Source organism: Pleuronectes platessa, chromosome 23 (genome assembly GCF_947347685.1).
Source record: "Pleuronectes platessa chromosome 23, fPlePla1.1, whole genome shotgun sequence".
In the NCBI taxonomy this organism is placed as follows: domain Eukaryota; kingdom Metazoa; phylum Chordata; class Actinopteri; order Pleuronectiformes; family Pleuronectidae; genus Pleuronectes; species Pleuronectes platessa.
The window spans coordinates 6,664,316-6,678,516 of record NC_070648.1 but is presented as its reverse complement, the minus strand read 5'-3'; the positions used below and the strand labels follow the sequence as shown (position 1 = coordinate 6,678,516).

The 14,201-nt window shown below is 45.0% G+C and overlaps 1 protein-coding gene across 1 annotated transcript in view; it reads left to right on the top strand.

The window, feature by feature from the left end:
- LOC128430603 (adhesion G protein-coupled receptor L3) overlaps positions 1-14,201 on the top strand; it is a 124,339-nt gene that overhangs the window by 67,559 nt on the left and 42,579 nt on the right. Inside the window, exons 8-9 of the mRNA XM_053416707.1 lie at positions 1,674-1,712; positions 12,469-12,652. Of these exons, the coding sequence (XP_053272682.1) occupies positions 1,674-1,712; positions 12,469-12,652 (223 nt within the window). The remainder of the gene's footprint in view (positions 1-1,673; positions 1,713-12,468; positions 12,653-14,201) is intronic.

Sequence of the window (14,201 nt, the reverse complement as noted above, 5' to 3'; positions counted from 1 at the left end):
AGTGAAATTCTAAAATGTCAGTCTTTAATTTTGCTGGAGCGACTTCACTTGCAGAGGAGCTGAACACCTGTTCCGGGATGGCTTTTTTTTCTGGGCGCCTTTTTTATTTCATTGCCACAACAGACACAGATGTCCCCATTGAGATTTTAGTGCCAGTTTTCTCCAATGGAGATGGGAGGCAGTAAAGATGGCCAAAAGGCCTCGGAAGGGAACATGATGGGTAAATTCACATTGAGGAGCAACTAGAGTTTATAATGCCTCTTGAAACAGAAAAAAAAAAGAAGGTTTCTCATAAAACACAGCGTCGGAGGTGGAGGAGCTGTCGTAGTCTTGAGTTTCTCCCATAAAAAAAACCAGGAAATGAGAAGAAGAAAACCCAATTGGGGCTGAGGGGAGTGAACCCGCCTCAAAAACCAGGATCATTTATTCAAGAGGTCACAGGTTTGCGATTGATTCATAATTCTCTCTCCACTGAAACACACTCCATACTGGCAGTGTGGTACATCTATGGGAATGTACCTATAGCTTTCTCTTGTGTTCGTCTTCCTCTGCCAGTGCGAGCTTTCCCAAACGAAACCCTGGAGTCCACCGCTCCTCTTCCTCTCTGCTCTGGCAGTGGCGGGTGTTTACCTCCCGAGGTTCAAACATTTCTGACACAATCTGCAAAGAGCTAAGCGAATTAAAGATATATTATATTTCGATAGCGAAGCAACAACACTCTCTGACAGCAGACAATGAAAGGATCGAGTTGGCGAATGGAGGGATCAGTGTCGTTTTGGTGATCAAAGGGTAGCTGGCTAACGGTGGTGGTCGGGCCCGTTTCCAGGAGAGTGGGCTGGGATGTAGAGCAAGAGGAGCCTTTATGGGGACATGTAGCTCTTTGGAGCTAATCTGCACGGGATTTAGCACGGTACCAGAACCAAGCAGCTGATCCACAGAGTCGCTCCACTGTTTGAATCAGAAGTCCATTCACTCTCCGTGCACTGCCTAGTCACTATTTTGAATCAGAGCTTCCTTCTAGTTTCCAGGTTATCTCCATTGTTGCGACCACTATCTTCCCCCTAGTGGTGGCAGAGGCGTCCACACAAATACACTAATGTTTTCAAACAGAAACAGTCCAGTGTCAGTTCATACTCAAACATTTGTAATTCAGTATCCATGTCACATTCTCGATTGGTTGATGCTAGCTGTTTATTTTCTGAAAACGGATCACATGATATGATCCTGCCAAATCAGGGAGCAATCCGTCCTGAAGACCGAATCAGGAGGCGAATATACAAAATACATTATTTTGATTATGGTCTTGACATGAGTTTCTTATAAAATAATTCAAAATTCTACTTTAGCATGCTCAAAAACGGGTTAATGTAGCAAAGGTGATGTGTTTTAAAATGAGACGTATTAGTGTGGAAGGAAGACATTTTCAATGTAACAGCCATATTCCTGAATCATTTCAGTTCTAGCTTTTTTTGCTGATTCCAAACATAATACAAGTATTGATTTCCCCCCCATTTATTTGAAGGAAACCTTTAACTTTTCAAGAGTGAGGTTATCATTTCCTACCCCCCCCTCGCTACTGTGAAGTCTGTTTTTTCAATCAGAAATGTATTTCAAGTGGAATTGTTTGCGTTGTTGACCTTTTCGCTAACTGTTGCATTTTCTCTGGGTTGCAGCTGCAGAAAAGAGAGCGCTCTTGCCGGTTTTATGTTCAGGTATTTGGACGTTATTTCCCCCCCGTAACATTCCTGTCACCTTCATTTTTTTAACATTTAATTTGAGGTTTGACCTTTTGAAATAAAAAATAATTAAAACGACACAAAGCCACAGTTTGAAAGTCGGTATATATATACGTATATACCAAACTGTAGTTTGGTATATTCTAACTGTAGTGTTAGAATCAAATGGTCAAATTTCATCAATATCATTTCAATGACATTGCATCCAAGTACAAACCATTAGTGCATCGAACCTACCATCATTTAATCACCTGTCATCATTTACCCCTGCATGGATGTGTCCTGACGTTCCCCTCCATCTCTAATACGTGTGACTTGAGCATGAGGCTGAGAAGTTTTGTGTTTTCAGATGCCAAATAAGCTTTGTGGATTTTCTCTTGTGTCCCAATATTTTTTTTTTTTTTTTTGAAACAGTCACATCAGCACAGATTCTCGCTGAAATAGCCCACATCAGTCAAAAGTAAACCTCTCAGGCATGTAACACATTTCTCAGCAAATGCTTAAAAGCCAAAAAACTGACCTCATTATACCAGGAAGTCAGTTTCCAACTACTCACTCAGCCAAAGTTGTGGCATGTTATGATTGCGCCTAATGCATAATACATGTGTGTCCTAATTTAAGTGGGTCGCCCATCGCCCTCACTCAGCTACTTCCCTGGCTACTGAGTGATTTTTGATACGCCGGTGGGGGGGGGGGGGTCGACTTTTCAGCTGTCGTCAGAATCATTTATACCTTGACAGGGAAAACTTTGTGAGCAGTTGGCACCCCCTTTCCTCCTTACAGATGTGTCCACTAAGCCAGATGTTGGTTTACATGTATGCTCGGCAGCGCTCACGTTAAGAAACACGCATTTTGCCCCGGACTCCTCTGAGGCGTGTCAGGATCCACTAAGCCATGTATTGTCATGTGATTATGCAAATTACCTCGATGTGGGACGTGTGTGTGTGTGTGTGTGTGTGTGTGTGTGTGTGTGTGTGTGTGTGTGTGTGTGTGTGTGTGTGTGTGTGTGTGTGTGTGTGTGTGTGTGTGTGTGTGTGTGTGTGTGTGTGTGTGTGTGTGTGTGTGGTTGAGTGCTTTCACTGGTGCAGATGTGTGGCGTTCTGCTTTTCTTTTTCCGCGAGCAAATGTCACACAGCCGCTCACAGACAACAATTTGTTAATTGTCTGTGTTGCCAGAAGCCTGATTTAGCTCCTTCTTCACAGACATCCACAGCTCAGATCTCAAATGGGAGCGACACACAGCAGCTGCTTCTGCTGACACATTTATTCTTGCAATGAATATGAGATTATTATTTTTTTCAGTCATTCACCATCCTGGTTTTGTTAGTAGTTAAGATGCGGAACATGATGTTTGAGCAATTTTATTTTGAAAACTTTAATGCCCAGTTATTTATTTGTTGTTTACCTTGATTTTAAAGCAGACGTATTATACTTGATAATTTCAATTTGGGTCATTATACTCAAAATGGTTGACGTGCTCTTATATTCAGGAACAACCTCACCACCTTTCCTCAAACTGTCCATAGCTGCAGCTCCTCTTTTCAGCCTCTGTCTGAAACTTTTGGTTTTAGCTCCAGTTTCTTTAAGTCCCCCTTCTTGATAAAGCCCAGTCTGCTCATTGGCCAGCTCTCCCTCTCTGTTGTGATTGGTCAAACACTTCAAGCACTTATAGGAGGTCAGCACCTGCTTTGTTGGGGGGAGTGCAAGACTGGTGCTTTTTTTTAAATGTGATCACAACGGTGTGTTCAGGAGCGTCAGTGTTTTCTCTGAGGAAGAGGAGCTCCATATACTGCAGACATTGGGAATTTTGTCTGTGCAGAACTTTCACTTGCAACAGAAAAAACCTACAACACACCAGAGGAAAGAAGAAAAGTGAAAAAGCATAGAATGTCTCCATTAAAGTTTTGTTCGGTTGGAACACGTGTCCTTGGGGGAATCGGGGAAGTCTCAAGAGATGTAACAGCATTATGGATTTGCTCTTTTTCCAAGGGAGTCCTTATAACTACAATTCACAAGGTTATGTTTATTCGGACAAATTTGAACAAGCAGCCATTGGTGTGTCTAACCAGGATAAATAAGATCCATTAAACTAAATACATCTACCCTCTCTGCATCTTGGTTGAGGTGTCGTTTACACTTCTCACCGCCTTCTGTATTCTGCACACAGCCACACTCAGCCGTGCACCTTCTCCCCGGCCCCGTCCCCGAGCTGGGGGGGGGGGGGGGTTGACAGATTCAAACAGCAGTGCGGCGCTTTCACTTGACGAACCGGAATAATGGAGGAACATCTGTGGCCCTAGGTAAACACGGGGCATCGACTGCACGCGCTGCCAGCCTCCGAGAGACTTTCATTGATTAGGGAAATTGGGCAGTGTGTTCTCTCCAACGGGGCCCTGGTGGCTGACGTAAGTGGGATTAGCAGAGGAATACAAAGCGAGCAGGGGGGGGGGGGGGGGGGGGTTGAGAGACCACGCACGTTGCAGCCAAACAGAATAAAACGGTAGGGGAGAAGTTGGGATTACACGGGAGCATGTGCAGTTGTGTTGAGGGATTCTTAAAAGTCCAACATGATACACAGGCCTTGTGGTTGAGGTGCGGTGATGTGTCTGAGGTGGAGTGATTCTCACCGGGGGGGGGGGGGCTTCCATCACGATTAAGGGCTAAACAAGTAGATGGCTCTTGAGTCCACACGGTACTGAGAGTCTGTCTCATTATCCACATCGGGCTCGTAACAACACAGAGAGCGTGTTTTGCTGTTTCACATTTTTCCCAATCCGCAGCTCGCCCCTGCCTCCGCGGATCCTTTTTGCGGATAACTCCGGCGATTTAGTGCTTTTGAATCCTTTTCTCAGTTGTTAACAAACAGCGATATCTGCTGCGTGTCACAGCCAATTAAATCCCACTGAGCAGAATACGGCCTTGATAAAGCCACAGAGCGTGTAATGATCAACTCCCTGGGTTCTGAATTCCCCCCTGCAGGAACACTCTCTCTCTCTCTCTCTCCGCTGTGCTCTTTGATTTTGAACAAACTTGATCAAAAAAAATGGCGGCCTTCCCGCCGTGCCTTTTGGTCCCGTTAACTAAGGCCTGTTTATAGGCAGTGACATTACGGCCGTCCAATTACTGCGGTTATTTCCAAACATGTAGCGACGAGCTCAAATCAAACACGCTAGCTTTGATATAGCCCCCCCCCCCCCCCCGTGGCCATTTATCTGGTTTCAAGTTGAGGATGTGTGATTTACAGTAAATGATGCCACACCCTGCTTCCACACAGAAAAAAAAACCCAAATAATATTGCGTGCCTTAGTAAAAGCCAAGTGAGTGTGAATTCTGCGGGGCTCGGGGGGGAATATTGAGCTCAGACCCCTCGTTAAAATGACACCATTGCGTGGGAGCGTCGGGGCGCCGGCTGACCTCAGATCAGGCGAGACGGAGGGAGGCTCCTCGTTTTCGGGGGGGAGACGTAACGAGATGATACAAATTTCCCCCGGTAGTCAATTTGTTGAAAGATGAAGATAACCACGTCCTCGTAAACACAGAGCTCCTCGTTCTGCCTGAACGCTCTTTGTGAGCCATCTCCCTGCTCGCGATGAGGAGACTGGGAAAAAAAAAAAACTCTCAGGGTTTTGATTTGAATGTTTGTAGAATAATTTTATATATATATATATATAAAATTATTCTATATATATTTCTAGTGTGTTTAACGAGATTCAGTTTTTTTTATACACATATAGTGCATACTTAGATTAAAAAAAGAGGCTTAATGACTCAGTTCATTAAAAGCTGGGTGAAGGACAAGGTGAAAACTACTGAGTGGGGGTGGAATTAACTGCACTCGAAATCTACCCTGTGGAGTATTTGACCACCGTTAACACGATGGATCTATTCAAGCTTTCATGAGCTTTTATCTGCGCCTAGGTTTTTCTGTCTTGTGTGTACGTGGAGACGGTGCGACACACACAATCACTGCTTAGAAACAAGAAGATGACAGGCTGGCAACTATCCATGTCAACAACAAAGCTGCACCATTTTATGTCCAGTTTCAACACTAAATACGTCTCTGTTATGTTAGTTTGAGCTTTAGTTTTTGATAATACAAATTTGTGCACTTTTTAGTCTCAACAATTATACTATTCACAAACTTTTGTGCAAGAAATGTCAGAAATTATTCACATGCATCGATTGACAGAATAAAGCAGGAGTCGTTGGGAATTGGAGACATCAATTGAAATGCTGTGGTTTCTTTGCTTTACAGCTCTAGGCAATTATAAATCACATCAAGTCAAACACAGGTCCTAACAGAGAAGGGACATCATCATTCATTCTCAATGAAAGTCTACTATTCACTCTCTTTCCAGCTCTTCTTTGGTCTCCACTCAGGACAGATGTCTTGCTCTTGAGCCTTCCATTGGTCCAGTGTGTTGATTCTGGCGGTGGACTGGTGTGTGTTCAACATTGTGCGTTTCGTCCCTGGGTACTTCCTATCATTGCATTGATCGTGTGGCCCAGGCAATAAACTGTGATTGTAGTGCACACCCACCGTCTGGACACGTAACTGAGACTCCTGTGAATTAAGGAAATTAAATCAACTGACTGCGAAAAAAACTAGTGGAATCTAGATGTTAATGATTTTAAAAGCAAATTCAAATAGCAGGAGATCAGCGAACAGGAAGTTGACTTGCTGAACTACAGTAAAAATGTGCTTGTGATACAGGACACCTGGAAATGAAGGCATATCTCCTCTGTGAGTCGGTTTCAAACCAAGGCCTGTCCTCTCTCCAGTGGAGGCAGGCGGCTGCTGGGGGGGGGGGGGGGGGGGAATTGTACAGTAGCACGGTGAAGCCGGAGACATAAGACAAGAGCCACGGAGGTAATCCCTCAGTAGCGCCCGTACAGTACGCAGGCACCACCTCCTGCTAAGAGAGAGGTTTCATGAAATATTAAGTGAGGATGCTGCAGAGATGCTCAAAGAAGACAGATGATTTGGCCCCGGCCGGTGAAATGAAACAAAAAGAGAGGCAGCGGTGATGCAACAGCTCGAGGAGGACAGCGGGAACAAGATATATTCCCGCCTTGTTTTGTGTTTGTGTTGTTTCCACCCGTTTTTTTTTTTTTTTTTGGGGGAGATCAGCCTTCAACTTGGGCGAGAGGACAGGGAGCGAGGGGGAATCAACCGGTGAGCGGGGGGGGGGGGGGGGGGATGAGGGGACGGCAGCCGAGTGCACACGCGCCAGCAAAGGGAGACCAGCCTCCGCCAGAATCAATTTCCCGGACCCAGAGTTCATTTCATCAATCAGCACACAGATAGAGGCACAAACACACACACACACACACAGACAGACACACACACACACACACATAGCACGGTGAGGGCTTGAACCTGTGCCAGGCGAACACTAACATCCAGCTCAGCCCTGCCTTCCCTCTGCACGGTTATAAACGTCCGGTGCACTGCACCGTTTCACCGGTGAGTCGTCATCCTCGTTTTTTCCCGAGCGCAAAAACGTTCAAGCAGTGAGTCCACTTTCCACGATTAGCATTTCCTCATGTTCCAGGAACCGGAATGCATTTGTGTTCTTTGCAGCAGCAGCAGCAGAGTGAGCGGCCATATTTGACAGATGGAGTGGCAGTGTGCTAATAGCGGTGAAATAGCAGCAGGCCGCCGTCACCTCTCCGCCATGCAGCTTGCACAGAGCGTGATGATGATGGCGGTAGCGTGATGCTGCTCGGGTGCACCCCCCCCCCATCACACTCACCCACCACACTCACCCACTCCTCTGCTGAAAACGATGCCGTTCTCACTGATCTCATGAAATTTTTGCAAAGCGAGCCCGGTGTTTTTTTTCAAGAGTGTTATTTGCCGGCGCCGGGAGAAGCACAATTCCCCATATGGGAGCGGATTACATGGAAAGCACAAATACATACAGGCAGGGTTCTGGCACTGAAAGAGCATCGTGGAAAAAAAAAAAAAAACATGGCGTACAAACAGACTGGCCCTCGTGGAGGATTTAACTCCAAAAGATAAAAAATGTCCTTTTCAGCTTGTGTTGTTATTTAACTAACCTACCAACCTAGAAACCCTTTTTAACCTGTAGATTCATCATTAACCTTTCTAGCTTGAAGGGGCGGTTTGACATTTTGGTTTCCCCCGAGAAGCCAAGTTATTTTAACATGCTTTGACGTGTTAATTATTGAGCTCTAAAGGTGCTGGGAGGTGCTGGTGCTCCTCAGCTAACTGGTTACAGATTTATATTTACCACAAAGGAATGGGAGCTGTATCTTTCCTCTCATGTAACTCAGGAAGAAAGAGAATAATGGAGCTTTTACACCTGTCAGTTTAAACCAAGGCCCTGTTACCTCGTCTAAGTTTGACCAGTAGCCTACTTGTCAGTGATATTTATAAAGTTAATACGACAAAGCACTTTTGCCATTTGAATGACAAAATAAAGGAGTTGGTTAATTTTATTCATTTTTCTTTAATTACCTCTCATTGTGGTTTTACTCCCAGCAAAATGAACATGTGTTAAACAAATGTTTGAGGTAAAGGTTAAAAAAGCATCCAAATGTTTTAACTTTTTCACTTTGCTGCTACTGTCTCTATTTCTTAAAAAAGAAATGTCCACACTGATCTGAACCGTCCGTGTCCTCCAGTCTGAGACCACCTCTGGACCAAAACAATATTAGTGTAAAAAATAAATAAAAGCAACCAGCACAACTGAAAAAGATTAATTTAACTCCACTAAAGCTTTAGTCGTCCAGAGCCGGTTGAAGAGTAATGAGATAATTAGTTTGGAACTCTGTTACACTGACGCTCTGACAACATGAGCAGGCTCCATGAGGGTTTTAGGCTGTTTTTGTCCCTTCGGCTCAAACTAAAACCATCCATCAACCGTCAAGGCCCCATAACATGTCTGTGAGATGTTTTTCTATGGAATCAAAGTCAGGGATTTAACATGGGGGGGGGGGGGGGCTGGATCTGTGAATTGGACGTTAGTCGTCAACCGTGGACAAAGAGGAAGAGGATGGATGTGTGTTTTCTCCTCCTGAATGGCCGGCAGTGCTTCCATTGACAACACTGAAGCGGTTTAATGAACCCAGACACACAAACATGATGAATGTCCGTGCTGCCTTTAAGTTTAGAGGCAGAAATACACTCTCAGGCTGTTTAGAAGGAAACGCTGCCTGGACTCATCTAAAATCTCTGATGACATTCCACTGACTTTACATACACGTTCGCCCCCGGTTGCAAGAATGTTGTCGGGAAAAAATATTTTGATGCTCCGGTGGAAAAAGGTGCTTTGATGTAGAAACATGTGAATATGCTTTTCTTTCATTCCTTTAACACCAGAGCTTTTTCGCCAGGGACATTTAGAATACACACATTTCTAAAAAATATTAAACCACAGCGTCCCTGAGGAGAAATAAACTGAAGGACGTGTCATCGCTGTCCTCAATGAAAGCTTTAGTGCTGTTTGTCAGACAGAGATGGATGAACAAAACACTCAGGGACACGAGGTAATCACACACAGAAGATATGTGTTTTTTCATTCGACGTGACCTGTAGCTCGAGCTGTTTTACTCGTCTTAACTATTTTACAGAACAGAGACATAAAGGACGCTTCGGTGGGATGTACAGTTTTTCGATGGAGCGGCGTGATTGTCCCCGAAGGAGGACCGGGTTCCTCGCTCGGGTCCTCAGAAGCATTTTTGGCAACGGCAATGCTTCTTTCCCGTCTCGTCAACACTAAAGGACACATTTCTCTTATCACGTCGTGCATGTTGTGCTCTCACGCTAGTTGAGAGAGCGCGCTGTTAATTAGATTTACACCAGAGACGTTTTCTAACATGGAGATTTTGAGTTTAAAAAAAAATGTAATTAAATCAAAGGTTTCTTCCCATCCAGGCACCGTCCTGCTCCTCTGTGATTCAAAGCCAACGTCTGTTCTCCTCTAAGGTTTTGGGTCATTATCTCAATGTAAAACTCTCTTTGTTACTTGTGTTGTTTTGTCTCACAATACTGAAAGCAATATACACAACTGCATCATTTTGTGATAATGAAAGAGAGTTTATCATATTTGACAAAAGTTGGTGTCAGTTGCAGTTGATTTTGCTATAAATGAAAGATATAATATACATCAATTCTTAATTATAAAAATGAAAAGCACCTAGATTTATGTTATATATTGAGTAGACTAACCAATGTCATCTGAGGTAGCAGGGCGTTGCATCTTGGTTATATTATAATGAAGGAAGAACACACTGCCAACCAGTTAGCCATATAACCAGCCATTTGTTATTCATTGCCGTTTGGTGTGGATAAAACTTTAACACCTCATCCGGGGACGTGATTTGCACTCGAGTTGCATCAGGTGGATTTTCATAGGCCATGAGAACATCTCCCATGATCCCTCGCTGCTTAATGACTTAATTTATCTATTTTTTAACTGCTTACCTTTGTGCCATAAACATTTCTGAACTGCTTGAAGTGAGGCTTCCTCCAAACCTTTTGACCCATAGTCATGTACTCAAGTTCCGATAATTGTGTCATGTGTAAAAACCAAGTGTGAAACCCAGTTAGAAAACAGTGCACAGTCATTATGTCATGATTTCACTCAGTGGTTTGAAGTACACGAACATGGTGTTTGCGTATTCACAGTAATGAGTTATGATTGGGTGCACGTCCAGATAATGCACTGTGAACAATTGTGTCTTTGTGATGGCCCTGTACAGAAACTTTCCTCCAAGATTCAATTCTGATGCAATAGAAACCTGTGGTTGTTTTGTCCACTCTTTGTTTATTAAGTATCCGTTGCATATTCCGTCCTCATCCAGTTTCGCCCCCCCCCCCCCCCCCCCCGAGGCTTTAGTGATTTGCCACGAACCTCCGTGTACGCCTCTCGTGCATGTGCGTTAAAAAGCGAGACGCCGACTCTGCAAGTCCATCAATCCTTTCTCTGAGGAGCCATTATTAAAGAAGTGCTGAGGAATAATAAAAAAAAAAAAGAAAAACTCCCGGTTGTGAACAGAGCCGGAGAAGAATGTCAGCGCCTGGAGAAAAAGAGCTCCTTAATTGAGAGGGAATCAACCTCTGCCTTTAGCTGAATGTCAAAGGGTGTTGATGGAGATTGGCTCCAGATAATGAATAATTACCTCAATGGTGTGTGTGTGTGTGTGTGTAGCTGTTTTGTTGTGCACAGCCTGTTGTTTGTGGCTGCTCTTGTATGCAAGCTGGTGGAAAGGTGTGTTGTCACTCTTGCGTCATTCTCTCACCACGTCTGTCTCTGTGTGTGTCTGTCTCTGTGTGTGTTTGTTTGTCTGTGTACGTGTGTGTGTGTGTGTGTGTGTGTGTGTGTGTGTGGGCGGCGTAATGCGTGCAGTTTATGCCTTGAATAAGACAAAGCCAGCTGGTGCTATTTGAAATGCCCCGGCGGCCGCTGGAGAATTCAATACACCCCAGTCGTCCGTCTCTCCTCACGATCACAGTGATTCCAAACAAACACACAACTTAACGCATTCGAGGTAATTAGAGGTTTCCATAACACTCATGCTTTGTGACTCTAAAGTCTTTTTTATTTTTATTATTTTTATTTATTTCGGATCGGGGAAATGATTTGACACACTGGAGCACCAGACTTTGCCTCCAGCTTTCTCCTCACGCTGATTCGGAGTCGCACTGAAAACTCTCATTCCCTTTCATAATCCTCTGATCAAACGGGGGGGGGGGGGGGGGGGGGGGGGGTGTTCTGCGGCGTGACATTTCTATGTACATCACAGCTTTCCCCGCGTCTTTCCGCTCGTAAAGTGGCTTTTGAAGAAAATGTAAAGGAAGCGTGAAAAAAAAAATCCCGAGCACATTTTCAATCAGATGTATGATTTTCTCCGCAGAGCGCCGGGCGTCACTATTATTAGCCATTCAGGAAATTTCCTCGTGATTATGCGTTTGACCACCTACCGCACTGTAATGGCTTGGAAATAGCTTTTTTGTCTCTACCAAGAGCCAGCCACTTTGCTCTTCAGAGCAATCGGTACTGGGAAGGAATTGCTTTGCTTGACCAATTAGTATGCCCTTCATAAATCTCGCCATTGGCACTTTTAAATCTTTAATGGCTCTTAATTTGTCATCTTGTCCTCGAGAACGCTCCGGTTTTCTTCCTTGCTTACTTGGAGATTAAAGAAGGCGTACGACTTGTTCGACGCCATTAATATGCAGGAGAGATTTCGGCTGAGTGGTCGCAGATGGCTGCTACCGGCACAAACCTTCTGCAGCCACTGGAACCTTCTAAGTGTTGTGGCATGCTTTTTTGTTGTTGTTGTGTGTGCTGTGATTGTCGGCATGGAGGAGCATTTATCACACCAATTACAGACTCTCGCCTCGGGTCATGTAAGAATTGGCCTGTAGTCTTGTAAGTATTGGCTCTGATTCATTTACATGATTAATTCCCCCTGTAGACAAAAAAGGAAACAAGCGAGAAACAACAATCTCCTGCGTCGTTACAGATTCAGGTGTCGCAGATGATCCGTGTCCAAAAGCATAACTTGTAAATGAACTGGAAACAAGGGGTCGTGGAGTTTCTCAGTGGGAAAGCTGATAATAAATAGTTTTTGTCAGTCCACTCTCTTTCATCCTCCTTCACTCAAACCATTTTAACAAATCACCGTGCAAACACACGCAGCCAGTCGCCCGCCCCCCCCCCGGCTCCTTTGTGCTAAACCAATGATTTGGACTCCGCAGGCCATGGTGGAGACGGTCAACAATCTGCTGCAGCCACAGGCCCAGGCGGCGTGGAGGGAGCTGAGCACCGGCGAGCAGCTGAGGGCCGCCACCATGCTGCTGGACACGGTGGAGCAGGGCGCCTTCGTCCTCGCCGACAACCTGCTGAAGACGGACATCGTGCAGGAGAACACCGAGAACATCCGTGAGTAGAGAAGAACTCTCTTTGCTGATGCTGCTTATTCTGATCCAAGGTATTCTGCTATAATTAATCCATATACAAATAACTTAGATATGTACAGGACCTATCAAGGCCGCTTGACAAAGTTTGGAAAATGAACAAATAAAACAAACCAAGGACACAGGTAGGTTATGCTCTTCTGTTGGTCTGAACAATTGTTGAGACCAGATAAGTGGCAGGAACAGATTGAAACTCTCACTTGCCAGTAAAATCCACCATTTACACAAAAAGTGCAGAATGTCCAAGTGTGTTTGGTCCTTGGGATGTTTTCTCCGCAGTGGTTTATCTCACGTGTGAAGTGTTTCATCCTCCAATGGTCCCGTCCATTGTCCTGGGTGGGTGGGGGGGGGAGGTTTACAGAGTTCACCGTACTGCTATCGATCCACCGTGCTGTCATATCGACAGCCGAGCACTTGAGGTGGTGGAGCAAGTGTGAAGGTCACTGGAGTAATGCCGCCCCCCCCCCCCTCCCCTACAGTAGGTGAGGTCTGGCATGGCTTCTTATGGCTGACGGCAGTTAGCTGTAAATTGACAATTATCTCAAAGGATCGTGTTTATATTCGTGTCAAGTATTAGCCGGAATCAACCAGTAGTCGTGCAGATCAGGGATCGGTGCTCATCACTCAGCGTATACTTACCGAGCGTGCTCAGGTAATGGAACTTCTGTCGTTACCGTCCCCCCCCCAGCGGGGCTGTTTTAAAAACTGGATACATCAGTTGTTGAAAAGTAGAATTTATTAAATCTGCAGGGTTTGCATTGAGAGTCATTTGCATAGCATCAAAAAAAAAGAAAAAGGAATTGAATATCTTTTCACAGACTCTGGCTAGTGGGGGCAAAGGGAATTAAAGAAAGAATCATGTTTTGATGTATTGCCCCTCATCTCTGAACGTGTTCCTGCTTCCATGGCAACCTAAAAATATAGGTGTGCTGACTTAAAAGCAAGAGAGCAGGCGTAAGGATGATTAATCAAATGGATTTTATTGTGCCTGGCACACGGTTCATCTGGGTAAGGAGATCCTGGGCTCGTTTAACGGAGGGAACGAGACGATGCCTGCGCGGCTTTACGGCGCACGGTGCTGGTGCTGGTTAATTATGTGCCGGTGACATGTTTACTAGGCCTTATCTCTCTGTTTGCTCAGCTCATTTTATTTTTTTTCCTGCCAGCCGGTTGGCTCCTGCAATCCCTCATGCCGCGCGGGGCAGTTAAATGAGGGCAAGGAGGCCCATTTAAACATTGATAATCCCCGCGGCGGCTAATTATTGATCTCTCACACTGAATTACAAGCAGAGCGAAGGGGGACACGTGCGCAGGTGCACTGAAGCTCGTGCACGTTGCGCCTCGTGACGCGTTCGCCAACATCAGACGGAGCCGGTTTGCCGATATTAAACCATACGGATGCCTCGTTCTAATTTTAGGATTTAAGCCGATAATGAGATCTGTTTTCTTTGCTCACAGAGGAAAGGGAACAAAAAGGATGTTCCCTCAACCGTTGTGTTGATGTGTTTGTGTTC